Raw genomic sequence first — 14571 nt, forward strand, 5'->3', positions numbered from 1 at the left:
TAACCCAGGAACCTATCCTTGCAACAAAGACTGTTGCCAACTCTGTTCACGTATCTATTTAGGGGATACCATCATAGGACCTAATCACATCAGCCATGCCACCAGGCACATCTCCTCTCTCCCATCATGTGCCAGCAATGCCCCTCTGCCATGTACTTTGGCCAAAGCAGACAGTCTCTACGTAAAAGAATAAATGGACACTAATCAGACATCAAGAATTATAACATTCAAAAACCAGTCGGAGAACAATTCAATCTCCCTGGCCACTTGATGACAGACCTAAAAGTCACAATATTACAACAAAAAAACTTCAAAAACAGATTCCAACAAGAGACTGCTGAATTTGAATTAATTTGCAAATTGGACACCATTAAATTAGGCTTGAATAAAGACTGGGAGTGGATGGGCCATTACACAAAGTAAAACTCTTTCCCCGTGCTTATTTTTTCCCCCACTACAGTTCCTCACATCTTCTTGTCAATTGCTGGAAATGGGCCATTTTCATTACCACTACAAACAGTCCTTTTTGTCCACTGCTGATAATAGCTCACCTTAACTGATCACTCTCCTTATAGGGTGTATGGTAACACCCATTGTTCTTGTTCTCTGTGTATATCTATATCTTCCTACTGTATTTTCCACTGCATGCATCCGATGAAGTGGGCTGTAGCCCATGAAAGCTTATGCTCAAATAAATTTGTTAGTCTCTAAGGTGCCACAAGTACTCCTGTTCTTTTTTGCACTTTACACAAACCGGCTCAAATACATTTTAAAAGAAACAAGACCATTGGTTCAGATGTGCATGTGCAATGGCAGGCAAATTTGGTGGATATGCACCAGTTCTCCAAATGCAACAGCGGTTTTAAGTACATCTTAACAGTGATAGACATTCTATCCAAATATGCCTGGGCCTTAGGTCAAAAACACAAGACGAGTGGTGAGGTATCCAAGGCCTTTCAAGCTATTTTCAACAAAGCTCACATGCCTCTCCCTTTGAGAAATGCGACCACGTGAGACTACCTAAAACCAAAGGAGCTTTTGAAAAAGGTTATGAAAAGACCTTTACCGATGAGATATTCCTTGGGCATGCCTAGCCTTGCTCAAAACATGTTTCAACAAGCACAGACATGTATTTTGTGATAATTTTCACAGCCATGTTACCCAATAAAGCACCCCAGGTGAGGGGTTTAAAGACAATTGATGTTTGGTGTTTTTAAAAAAGACCAATTCAGAAAAAAGTACACAGATTATTATTTTTTAATTGAAATAATCGCTCGTGAGGTCCCCTAAATAATCCCCCCGAGGGGGATTCCACTCCCCCTCCCTTTTCACAAATATCACCAAGTCAGTGTCGTGGTACAGGCACCACTCTTGCAACCTCTCTAGGAGGTTGTATAGTTCTAAGCGGGCAGAAGCGGTGGTGAAACAGGCTATGAAGGCGTTGGTATTGCCAGAGACAGAGTACCGGTCTTTTGCGTGCTTCCAAGACACACACGCGGTTTCATCGTCGATAAACTCACAGGATGAAACCTTGTAATTGGGGAAAACAGGTACTGAAAGAATGGAGAAATTGGAGAGGGTCCAGAGAAGAGCAACAAGAATGATTAGCGGTCTTGAGAACATGACCTGTGAAGGAAGGCTGAAAGAATTGGGTTTGTTTAGTTTGGAAAAGAGAAGACTGAGAGGGGACATGATAGCAGTTTTCAGGTATCTGAAAGGGTGTCATAAGGAGGAGGGAGAAAACTTGTTCACCTTCGCCTCTAAGGATTGAACAAGAAGCAATGAGCATAAACTGCAGCAAGGGAGTTTTAGACTGGACATTAGAAAAAAGTTCCTAACTGTCAGGGTGGTTAAACACTGGAATAGATTGCCGAGGGAGGTTGTGAAATCTCCATCTCTGGAGATATTTAAGAGTAGGTTAGATAAATGTCTATCCGGGATGGTCTAGACAGTATTTGGTCCTGCCATGAGGGCAGGGGACTGGATTCGATGACCTCTCGAGGTCCCTTCCAGTCCTAGAATCTATGAATCTATAAATCTATAAAATCATAAAAGGAAAAAGATACAGATGAGAGCTAGAATTGGTTAAATGGAGTCAATTATATACAATAATGGCAAAGTTCTTGGTTCAGGCTTGTAGCAGTGATAGAATAAACTGCAGGTTTAAAATTAAGTCTCTGGAGTCCATCCCCAGCTGGGACGGGTCATCAGTTCTTTGTTCAGAGCTTCAGTTTGTAGTAAAGTCCCTTCAGAGGTAAGAAGCAGGACTGAAGACAAGCTGGAGATGAGGCATCAGCCTTTTATAGTCTTTTTGAGGTGTAAGAACACCTCTTTGTCCTTACTGTGGAAAATTACAAGCAAAATGGAGTCTGGAGTCACATGGGCAGGTTCCTGCATACTTTGCTGACTTACAAGGTGCATCTGCCTTCTCTCAATGGGTCAATTGTGTAGCTGATGGTCCTTAATGGGCCATCAAGCAGGCTAGGCAGAGCTAACACCAACTCATCTGGGATGTCACCCAGAAGCATAGCATAAGTTTGAGATACAGACAGGATAGAGCCAATATTCATAACTTCAACTACAAAATGACACATTCATACAGACAGCATAATCATAACCAGCAACCCATAACCTGGTCTTAGACCTCTTATATGACCCCCTTTACAAAAGATTTGGTGCCACTACAGGACCTTCGTTGCAATCATATTCTATACAGTCCCAGTTCAAGTCAAGAATGTGACACAAGCATCTTCCGGTTTGGTCATTTTCTTTAAAACACAGCCAGGGTCTGCACTAAATTGCACAGCATTTATCAAGGTCACCCCTTACGCTAAATGTTCTTGGGTAGGCACAGACATTACGTATCATAACCTATGGCAAGAACAGTGTTTAATAAGCTTTCCAAACATAACTCAGCACATAGGCGCCGGAGCTTGAAGTTTAGATCTACTGAAGTTCAAGTCACACAGTCATGGTGCCGTTGGGCTGGCGATCTATGACACAGCCCTCACAATCTTCAAAAGCTTTCCCTAAGGCACTGATTAAGGACAGCATAAACAGCAACGCGTACAATAGTCCGCATGACTTTTTTACGCTCACGACGTGGCCTTGGCTCAGTTAGTTCCATGCCAAGTCTCCTAAACTCCTCATAGCCGTCATCCTTGGAGTCCTCTTCAACAATTTGTACCGGCATTGAGCAAAAACAAGGAGAGCCCGGTTCATCTTCGCTGCTTGATGCAATGCTGTCCAGGGCCTCTGGGTCCTCTAGAAAGGCATCGTCAAGCTGTGGAGAGATTTTCAGAAAAGAAACAGTGTAAGTTCCCACTGCTCGTTTTTAAATATACACAACCCATCCCACCCCCCGGTTCCTAACCCCATTTCACCCCATCATCAACAGTCACTTCTTAATCATTCATTTACCTGAGCAATGTCTTTTCCATTCACCTTGTCCTCCGATGACTCCCCTGAGCTGCGTTCACCTTCCACCTCTAGGGGGGGCGGACAATGAGAGGCCATCACACTCATCGGTGTGCCTCACGAGAGTTTGGGTTTCGGGTTCCAACGTATCCATCAATGGCTAAGTCAAAGGGCCCTCGTGGGAACTGTCGCTCATGTAGCGCTTTCTCCACACAAGTCCAAAGGCCCTCGGTGCTAACACAAAGTCTGAAGTTCTCACCAGGGGTGGTGAAGGAGTCCATGCTTCCACGATTTCTAAAGCACGCGTCCTTGGTAAAAGATGGCCTCTTCTGCCCTGGTGCTGGGACTTATGGGGTGATAGTGTTGCGCTCTGATTGGCAGAGGGCGCTGGGAGGAGTTCTTAGAAGGGTCACATGACCCTCATCTGGACAGGTCACCCCGTCCCAGAACACCACCGATTGGTCAAATCTGTTCTCAGGGTGGTCCTATGCGGCCAAAACCCATCGCGATTGGTAGAGTGCAGTGGGAGGAGTTCTTAGAGGGGTCACACGAGCCACATCCTGATGGGTTACCCCACCCTGGAACACCCCTGATTGGTCAAATCCCCTCTCCGGGTAGGCCTATGAGGGCGAAACCTCTCCTGATTGGTAGAGGGCAGTGGGAGGAGTTCTTAGAGGGGTCACATGACATACTTTGCTTCCGGTCATGTGTCCTCCTTGACCCTGAAAGTAATACCCTGTGGGTGGGACTTCTGGTGATAGGTGGGCGGGGTTTAAGGGGTCAAGGGGCGGGGTTTTAGGAGTCAAAGGGCCGGTTTGTGTTTGATTGATGGTAGGGCCCTAATAGTACTACTGGACACCCTTGGAGGCCCTTGCCTTCCAAAAGGGTGGCTTTGTAAATTTAGTGTCAGCTCTTCTTGAAGGAAGGAGAGAGTTTGAACGGCAAGAAGGAAAGTAATACATCCAGATAGCTAGCCACACGCTCAATCTCATCCAAGCTCCCAGGCCCCCTTCATCTTGGAATCTGGGTTTAAATGTCATACCCAAGAGGAGTCACTTATACATCAGTCTGTGTGTCCGAGGACAACAAGCCATTCTTCTCAGCCACTTTAGCCCATGCTTACTGGGCCCACTGGATGATAGGGAGAGGTTGGAATTTGTGGGCCCCTGCTGTTAGTGGGCATGCTGGCAGGGTGAGATTCAGTAGTATGGAAACCGTACACCCTTGGAGGCCCTTGCCTTCCAAAAGGGTGGCTTTGTAAATTTAGTGTCAGGTGTTCTGGATCGAGGGTCCTTGGACATTCGGGACTTCACTTTGTGTTGCAGCTTGCTGAAGGTTTGCTTCAGGCACATGAACATCTTTTGGAGAACTTTGCTCCTTGAAGGGGATGGTGTCCTAGCTCTGGAGGCCTTTGGTGACTTTGAGGGAGAACCGTCAGGACTCCAACTTGCTTTCTCCCCAGCTTGCGAAAGCCCTGTTGTACTCGTTGCAACGGACACCATCTTTGGTTGCTTGCGGGAGCCCATTTCCCATCCCATCCTGCGCCTTGCTCTTGTCTGCTGGAAGGAGCCACAGCACTGGCATCTTATTGCGGTTGGATGATGCTGAGGAGTCTCCTGGAGTCCATCGCTGTGGAATTCCATGGGATCTTCCCGGCAAGTCAGCACCTGCAGAGCCAGCTGGTCTCTTTTGTCGATGCTTACCACACTTCTCGCAGACTCTGATTGGTGGCTGGTCCCTGGAGAGCTTTGAATTCACAGTTCCATTGAACCCATGTGAATGCATGATGTCTCGAACACCATGCAGCTCAGCAGATGTCTCTTTGGAGTTTTCTCACCCTTCCTCTTTCCTGGATATGCCTTGCGGCACTGCTGGCAAACTGAGACCTGGCCCGCCAAGGGGCGGGAGCTGCTCAACATTTCCGTCAGCTGCTTGATCTGCAGGTCGTGTGCAGCCTGCCCAGCAAGGAGAGAGTCAAGGGTGGATCTTGTTAGCTGCTCAGAGCCTGGTGCCTCTGGGGCAACCTGGTGCCATTGGGTCCTGGGAAGATCTGCCCTGCTCTCACCTGCTTGTGCCCCTGGCTGCAGGCAGGAGCCTTCTCCCAAGAGAACCTTCCTCTCCATGTGCAGCTCCAGCTTCTCTTCAGTCCCTTTGGTGCCGCTCACACTGGTAAGGGCTTTCAACTCGCTCCTATACATTTGGAGTGTCGCTGCGAGTGTCTTCTCTGCTACTGTGGTTCCTGGAGGTGGCGATGTCAGACCCACCCCTGCTGGCAGAGTGCAGCGCTGTGGGTTAGTCTGCTTTCCTGCCGCGCCATCATTCCTGCCCGTCTCCATGGTGATATCTTCCACTGGCGTTGGAGGACATGTGGAAGAAGAGGAGCTTGTGCTTGCCTCCCGTCTGCAGGAAATCGGTCTCCATCTCACTGAACTCCACACGGGCTCCCCTGGCTGGGACGGCGTGAGGCAGCTTTGCCAGGGGCTCTGGGTCCAGGGTGAGCATCCCCCTCTGCATGACCGGATGCTGATGCCTTATGTGGAGTTCGATGGGGTGGGCAGGCTGTTGTCCCATCGTTGGGAATGCCGCTGTCCTGTGCTTGCCTGGCTCCCTAGGGGGGTGGAGTGGCCCAGGCAGGGCAGTCTCTCTCCGGAGGGGAGCATCTCTGTGCGACTCTCGCACCATCTTAGGAAAGGCCTTCGTTTGGATCTGCCAGCATTTCTGAGCCACGTGATCCTGCAGCTTGACCACCGCTGTGGGCACAAGCGTGGCCAGGATGGCATCAGAAGATGCCATGATCCTGTGGGCCTTTTGGGGCAGGGGTCCCCGGGGGCAGACACATGGCTCCTGGATCTCCTGTGCACGCTGAGGGCTGGTGTTGGATCTGAAGGGCTCCGGGACCTTTGCTGGAAATCCACATTTGGACGGATCTGGGTCTACTTCCAATTGCTGCTTGGTGTCCCCCTCACCCAGCAATGGCTCCCCCGGGATGGGGGTTTGTGGAGCCCCCAGTCGCCTCTGCAGATGCTTCTGCCGGATGTTGAAGTCTGAGCTATGGACTGAAGTCTGGTCCAGACCCGTGGTCTGCTCTCCCCGGTCTTGTCTGCTGTGGGCAGGAGGCCTGGAGAGAGGCTGGGCTTGGATGGGATGAGTGGATCCTTCCCAGCTCGCGAAGGGCATGATCTCCCCTGTGTGGCAGAGGGGCTCCGACTGAATGATGGCGGCTTCTCTCAGGGAAAAGGAGCTGGGACTCCAGAGGGCAGAGGTGGTGGATTCCATAGCGGAATAGGAGAACTGGCTCATCGCGGCTGTCGCCACACTCGGCCTGTGGGAGAGAGCAGACAGGGACAGATGGGACATGGCCCTGCTGAGCAAAGGCAGGGCTTGGGCACAGCCTTCCAACAGTAGTGCAATGGGGCAGTGCCTAGGCATGCATTGCACACCACAGCCTGACACAAGGACATCAGCTGGGTAACGAAGGACTGAGAGGGGGAGCCGGCACTCATTTTATCTAGAACGATAACCCCTTCGTCACACGCACATGTGCAGCACCTAGCACAATGGGGCCTTGAGCATGATTGGGGACCTAGTGTTATTTTAATAGAAAGATTAGCTAACAACAATTGCTTTGGGTGAGGAAGATGTGAGCATGTGTGTGTAACCCTCACCAGAGGAGGTTGTGAAGGCCAAGACTATAAACTATAAAAGGAACTGGATAAATTCATCAATGGCTATTAGCTAGGATGGGCAGGGATGGTGTCCCTAGTCTCTGTTTGTCTGAAGCTGGGAATGGGCGACAGGGGACGGATCATTTGATCATTCCCTCTTCTGGTCATTCCCTCTGCTGCACTGGCATTGGCCCGTTTTGGAAGACAGGATACTGGGCTAGATGAACCTTTGGTCTGACCCAGTCTGCCTGTTCTTATGTTCTTACATTCTAACCCACTGGAAAACTGTCCTCTTCTAATGGCTGATACACTAGAGGCTAACAACCTACTATTGCTCCCAGTTAATGGAGTTTCTCTGGTGGTGGGGGACTGTGCTACGGTCCTGAAAGTCCTGGGTTTGAACCCAGCTGATGACTCATGTTTGGGGTGTATCACAGGGTGCCCCACTCACTGTTTGTCTGGAGCCTACTCTGGGGATTAGCTCTCGAGGTCAATGGCCCCTTCCAATTGTCGCATGTGGTCACATCATCTCTCTCTCATTCCAGGAACTGCAGTGTCCACTTCTTGGATAGGCCACTCAGCATTTCCCCCTCTTCCAGGGTACAGTCCTTCAATTGCCTGTCACTCCCACAGTGACCCAGACAGTCCTCCTGTTCACTGCCCCGCCGGTCTGGGCCGTGCCCTCGGTGGCTGGTAGGGCAACCTGGGCCCACACTTCACACCGGGCTCCAGGCCAGGGACCCTCAACCCAGCAGTTCTGGGCTTTCCTCTCCCAGCCTGGACTGCTTCCCACTACTCCTGGTTCCCCTCCTTGCTCTGGGTGCACCAGCTCCAAACACTCCCCCCTCTTCCCAGGGAGGGGCTGCCCTTTCCCAGCCACAGCCCCTGTCTCTTGCCAGCTTCCTGGCTTTATCGGCCCTGCCTATTCCTGCCCAGCTGAGCCTGCTTGCAATCAATTCCCTGCTCCCTGGCTCTTCCTCCAGGTGCACCCTGTGGAGTTAATGGGCCTGCCTGGCCACCTGAGCCCCTTCCAGTCCTATGTGGGGTGGACACCCCCTCACAGCCTGTCATTGGATTGCTTTTTCTTTCAAACACAGCACGGGCAGGTTCTAGACAGTCGCCTGCTGGCAGATATTGCCGTACAGAGGGATTTGATCCTACTCACAACCCCAACTTGTAGTCTCTGCATTTAATTTCTGATAATCCCTCACCTCACTTTCACTGGTATCTCAGCTGTTATTTTAGGACCCTGGAGTGTCTGGTTTTCCCTGCTCCCTCCTCTCTATTTTCATTATCCCCTCCCACCCAGCCCCCAGTCTGGTGCCCCCCGCTCAGTTGCCTTACGGTATCAGAACTGCATCCAGGTGTCTGCCCACGTACTGTAGCCTCCTCTCAACCAGCCTGAGGCGCTGAGCCAAGGGGAGCTTCTCCAGGGGCACAGGGCAGCTGTGGAACAGAGAGAGCAGATAGCTGAGTGCAGGCCCTGCCCTCAGGCCCTCTTTTACCCAGAGGTGCGGCACCGAAAGGCTCCCTGTCCCCTTCTCCACTGAGGCAGCCTCCTCCCCTGCAATACCCGGGCCTTGGATGTTCTGGGTTGGGGTTAGCTGGATTGTTAGGTGATCCCTGTCTAGTGCTGAGGAGGTGAGTGTCTATCCTGCTGGCTGCATGTGTGTCATGTCCCTTCCACAGAAGCTAATCAACATGTAGGATAACAGCCTACTCTAGCTACCAACTATGCAGCTACTTCTTTAGCTCCAGGATTCAAATCCTCCGTGGAACCTATGCTGGGGGACTGGAGGAGGGGCCATTACCCAAGTGCTCCTGAATCCCCTACTCACCGTACCAGAAAGGCCAGCCTTCCTCCTGACCTCTCCACCTCACCTCCCCGGGGTGCATGGGGCTGCTCCCAGAAAACATTTTCTCCCGCTCTTGGCAGGAGAGGATGGTCCAGTCCAGTTGACACAATCTACCCTCCCCACACTGCCCCAGGTTAAAGGAGCCGTATGATGCTGGAAGAAGGGAATGACCCATTGTACAAGGCGTGGGGGTGGATTAGAGATGGCAACTTCTGCAGGGTGGGAATGAATTGCAGGAGTCTAAAGGAGAAGAGTTGCCTGCGTGGTACATAGGTCGGGGCAGGGGAGGGATTACTCGGGCTACTGCCCCTGGGTGGGGATGAATTGCATGACGCTAAAGGAGGACTGACCCACTGCAGATTTATGGAGGGGGGCATTGCTTACCACGTCTCTGGGGATGCACCAGCCTCCTCCAACTCTTCCGCACAGCGTCCAAAAGCTGCCAGAAGTGAGACATAAAGGAGACATTGAGCTGCTTGGGCACCCTCTGCCCCAGATTTCAGAGGCAGCCTGTGAATGGAGCCCCAGCCAGTGCCACCGCACGGCTCTGGGCACGACTGTGCCTTCGCAGGAAGAGGGGAGGCAGGTGGGGGAATAGACCCTATTTCTCTGCTTTGCATGGGGCCTGAGTCTGCCACCGCAGCTGTGGGGTGAGGGGCTGCTTACCTTTCGCTTTCTTTTTTGTCTTTCTGGGCCTCCTCTTCCTCGGAGAAGCCTGCCACACACAGAGAAAGCAGCAAGGTTAGAAGAGAACTCCTCAATAAACCTGGGAGAACAATGAGCCAGAGGTGATTGCCATGTGGGGCCAGAGGGAAATTTTTCCTTCTGGCAGAGTATTGCACTCTGAGGCATCATGGGTAGGCATTGTGCTTTCCTATGATGCAGCCAATATAGGGCACAAAGCACAACCCATAACAGGGGTCACTGCAACACTCCAGGGGTTGGAGAAACAGGGATTGCTGGTACCAGGAGCCTGCAGAGTTTATAAGCATTGAAGGAGAGAGCCTGCAAAGTTCTCTCTCCTGCAGAGATGATCAAACTCTGCAGGTTTTAGGATTGCAGAGTATGCAACTAACCCCAGATACCATGCACGGAATTCAGACCCTGGGGGAGAAATCCGACATCTGGACAACAGTGTTTCCTAGATACATATTTAGGGAGTGCATGATATTGGGGTTTTCTCTGCAGCCATTTGGGATGGCCATGCTACTCCTGAGTGGTGAAGCCATGAATGGATCATGCAAATCCTCCCAAGCAAGTGCTGATATAACCCCTAGAGCATCCTCAAACGGCAGCTGTTTTACACCAAAACACAACAACAACAGTTTGGCATGAGCTCAGTCCACTTGCCTGAGAGCTGCAAAGTTTCTTGAAGGTAAACTGCACTGCTTGCAGCTTAACTAGCCAGGTATTCCTTTCACAGGCTAGATCTTTCTCGCCTGGGCTCAGCCCCTTCCCTCCTCCCCCACAGTTTAGTTCCTTTAGTTCTCCAGATGTTTTCAGCAGGCTTCCTTTTGGGGCAGGGAGGTGGTGGAGAAGAACCTAGATTAACTCACTTCCAAGCCTTCAATAGGACTTGGCTATGACAGGAATCCTTTGTCTCCCAGTTTGACACCACGCCCCTCCATCCTAGTGGAAAAATACCACTAGTCCAAAATGATGTCCATCTGAGGGAACTGGGATTGTTTAGTCTGCAGAAGAGAAGAATGAGGGGGGATTTGATAGCTGCTTTCAACTACCTGAAAGGGGGTTCCCAAGAGGATGGATCTAGACTGTTCTGAGTGGTAGCAGATGACAGAAGAAGGAGTAATGGTCTCAAGTTGCAGTGGGGAAGGTTTAGGTTGGATATTAGGAGCAACTTTTTCACTCGGAGGGTGGTGAAGCACTGGAATGGGATCCAAAGGGAGGTGTTGGAATCTCCTTACTTAGAGGTTTTTAAGGGCAGGCTTGACAAAGCCCTGGCTGGGATGATTTAGTTGGGAATTAGTCCTGCTTTGAGCAGGGGCTTGGACTAGATACCTCCTGAGGTCCCTTCCAACCCTGAGATTCTATGGATTCTATAATTCTATGAGGTGACATGATCACATGACCCTGCAGTGTCAAAGCAGCATCCCAGGAAACTTCTCAGGAAGGAGGAAGATTAGCATCTTCCATGTCCTATTGTCCTTCCTAATGGCCCATCCAGGCTGATTGCCTTCTATTTGGGGGCATTCCCCTGGTGCAAGCACTTCTGTAATTGATACAGAGCCCATATTCCTAACTTCAGATACAGAAATGATACATCCATCCAAATAGGATAATCCCATTCAGTAAATCAGAACCTTTCCAAGGATATCTCACATGACCCATCTTGCATAAAACATACCGTAGTTATGCCATATTCCTAGAACAATATTTCTATGAAGAATATGGGGCGTAATGTCACAGGGGTGAAGAAGCATGTGGACAAGGGCGATCCGGTGGATAGAGTGTGCCTGAACTTTCAGAAAGCCTTTAACAAGATCCCTCATCAAAGGTTCTTAAGCAAAGTAAGTTGTCATGGGATAAGAGGGAAGGTCTTCACATGGACCACTAACTGGTTTAAAGATAGGAAACCAAAGGTAGGAATAAATGGTGAGTTTATGAAGAGAGATAAATAGCAAGGTCCCCCACGGATCTGTACTGGGACCAGAGTTGTTTAACATCTTCATAAATTATCTAGAAAAGGGGGGAAACAGTGGAGTGGCCAGATTTGCAGATGATACAAAGCTAAAGATTGGTAAATCCAAAGCTGAATAGGCCCTCCTTGTTCCCAGATGTATAACTCTGTGTTGGGCTGTGTGAAAATGCATGTTGTTTGAATGGGCCCCATTTGCCAAACAAACTCTCCAGAACTCTCTGCATGACTGCCCTGTTCTCATCGTTATTTACCATTCTGCCAATCTTCGTGTCATCAGCACATTTTTATCAGCAGCAATTTTGTATTTACTTCCAAGTCATTGAAAAATATTGAATAGCATCAGGCCTTGTACTGATCCCTGCAGAGCCCCATTAGAAACACCCACATTTGATGAGCCCTTTGACAATTACTTTTTGAGATCTATCAGTTAGCCATTAGCCTGTTCTCAATCCCTTTAACCTGTGCTCCATTGATATTGTATAGTGCTAATTTTTAATCCAAATGTCCTGCGGTTCTTGGATGCCTAAACAGGGGAATCTCAAGTTGGAGGAGAGAGGTTATTTTACGTCTGTATTTGGCACTGGTGCAACCACTGCTGCAATCCTGTGTCCAGTTCTGGTGTCTAACATTCAGGAAGGATGTTGATAAATTGCAGAGGGTTCAGAGAAGAGCCATAAGAATGATTAAAGGATTAGAAAACCTGCCTTATACTGATAGACTTTAGGAGCTCAGTCAATGTCGCTTAAAGAGGTTAAGGGTGGTTTGAGGAAAAGTCTATAAATACCTACATGGGGAAGAAATAATGACAAATGGGCTCTTCAATCTAGCAGAGAAAGGTCTCACATGGTCCAATGGCTGGAAGTTGAAACTAGACACATTCAGACTAGACAGAAAGCGTCCATTTTTAACAGTGAGAGGAATTAACCAGTGGAACAATTTACCAAGGTCATGGTGGACTGATTCTCCATCACTGGCAATTTTTTAAATCAAGATTGGACATTTTAATTCAAGGTATGCACTAGGCATGATTGTGGGGAAGTTCTTTGGCTTGTGCTAGACAGGAGGGTCAGACTAGAAGATCACAATGGGCCCATCTTGCCTTGGAATCTGTGAAAAACAGCACCTTCCAAAAGTCTAAGTTTGTCACATCTATGTTTGACATGGCCCATTTTCCATAAAACATTGTTAACCTGCTTTGAATATATTCCCATCCTTTAATTCTTTATTGATTGAATCCCATATCAGTTTGTCCATTATTTCAGGCTAAGTGGCCTATAAGAAGCTGGGTCAACCTCCTGAACCTTTTTGAATATTAACAAAACATTAGCACACTTCCAGCCTTCTGGAATTCCCTCAGGAATCCTACATTGGTTAAAAAATTAATGTCCATGGGCCAATAACCTCCTGAGCCAGCTCTTTGAGGACTCTTGGGTGGAGATGATCCGAGCCTGCTGATTGAAAACTACTTCTGTTTGGTTCCTGCACTCAGCTGGCATCAATCCAGCCTTTCCATCTCTCAAGGAGTCTCACTTACCTCAGATCTGGCAAGCCTGATCACAGCATAATACACAAGAAAGAGCAGCAGGATCCTTAGGCAGGAGGCAGAGTTGAGAAAGAGGAGGAGTGATCTCATTTTGCCGGGCTCAGGCACTAAGAATCACAGATACGCTCAAAGCAGCACCAAGTAGCCAGGCTACACCTGAGGGCAGGTTGCTGCTCTGGCATCAGGCAGGCGCTGATGTCGTCTCTAGGTCACAATGAGGCTGCTCTCCTGTAATCTCCCTCTAGCCTGTGAGGTGTCAATGCTGTACATAGATCAGGAGATAGGCTGGGGCAATCGCCCAAGGGGGCTGAGCTGCTGAGCTCAGAATAAGGCAGGAGAGAGGGCATCAGGTTTCCCAGGAAAACCCTGGGTCTTTTCCGAGCTCTATGACTCTCAAGCCCCTAGGCAAGGGACATTTTTTCCCTACTTGTGGGAACTCCTAAAACCCCTGTGACTGAGGCAGAATCTCCCAGCCTGAAGTGAGAAGCAGCCCTGAAGTGATTATCTAGTGCTACGAGGGCACAAAAACGTTCACGGTATCGGCAGCCCAAGCATTCCAAACCCTTGAGCTGGGTCCCACCAAAATCATGAGATTGGCTTCCAAATAATGAGATCTTCAAAAAACATTCATCTGGGGAACTCTTCATTTGCCTTCTGGTGTCTGTTCCTCTAGGGTGCACTCAATTCACGTTCTCCAGCTTCTCTTTTCATCCACGAGGGATTAAAATTGGCTAACAAATAAAATAAAATAAAGAGCAGAGATTCTCAAATAAATCACTTGACTCCAGCAGTGGGCGCTTTAAGAAAAGCCCCCTATATCATAAGATAATAAAGAGCCCTACCTCTTATTAACATCTTCAATCAGTAGCTCTCAAAGCACTTTACAAAAGAGGTCTGTAGCATTAGCCCCCTTTTCGAGATGGGAAACTGAGGCACAGAGCAGAGCAGACTGGATACTGGGCTAGATGGACCCTGGGTCTGACCCAGTGTGGCCGTTCTTATTTTACAGCTGTTCAGTCTCCTTGATACCTGTGATGTCATAATCCCGCTCAGTTCTCCAGTCTTCCATGGAGTCTGGATGGAAAGACAGGGTAGATGTCACCTAGTGAGCTGGGCCTGTGAGAGTAACCTGTGTTCAGGCAGAGAGGGGCTCCTGGGAGAGCAGAGTCAGGGCTCCGTTAAAGAGCCGGAGACAAGGGCCCGGCCTGAGTGTAACACACCAAACTTTGATTACACCCGTACCCGTAATAATTCCATTGTATTGCAGGGACAGTGAGCAGGTTCAGTCTGTTCCGACAGCAGAACTCCCACCTGTGGAGAACACCACAAATATGAAAATTGGCACAGTTTGGGATGCCAGTAGCCAGAGTTGCTCCGATTTGGAGGAAAGACACCACAGTGTAGTAAAGCTGCTCAGACTAAACAAAAAAA

The 14571-nt window shown here is 49.2% G+C and overlaps 1 protein-coding gene across 1 annotated transcript; it reads right to left on the reverse strand.

Moving 5' to 3' along the window:
* Positions 1-5733: 5733 nt before the first annotated feature.
* On the reverse strand, positions 5734-13305 carry LOC120395124. Its single transcript, XM_039519295.1, has 5 exons — positions 13132-13305; positions 9605-9653; positions 9323-9377; positions 8427-8528; positions 5734-6739 (listed from the first exon to the last, which is right to left on the reverse strand). The coding sequence occupies exons 1-5, from the start codon at positions 13228-13230 to the stop codon at positions 5734-5736; spliced, it is 1311 nt and encodes a 436-aa protein (XP_039375229.1). The 5' UTR covers positions 13231-13305.
* Positions 13306-14571: the final 1266 nt, after the last annotated feature.

This window comes from Mauremys reevesii, unplaced genomic scaffold, assembly GCF_016161935.1.
Source record: "Mauremys reevesii isolate NIE-2019 unplaced genomic scaffold, ASM1616193v1 Contig96, whole genome shotgun sequence".
In the NCBI taxonomy this organism is placed as follows: Eukaryota; Metazoa; Chordata; order Testudines; family Geoemydidae; genus Mauremys; species Mauremys reevesii.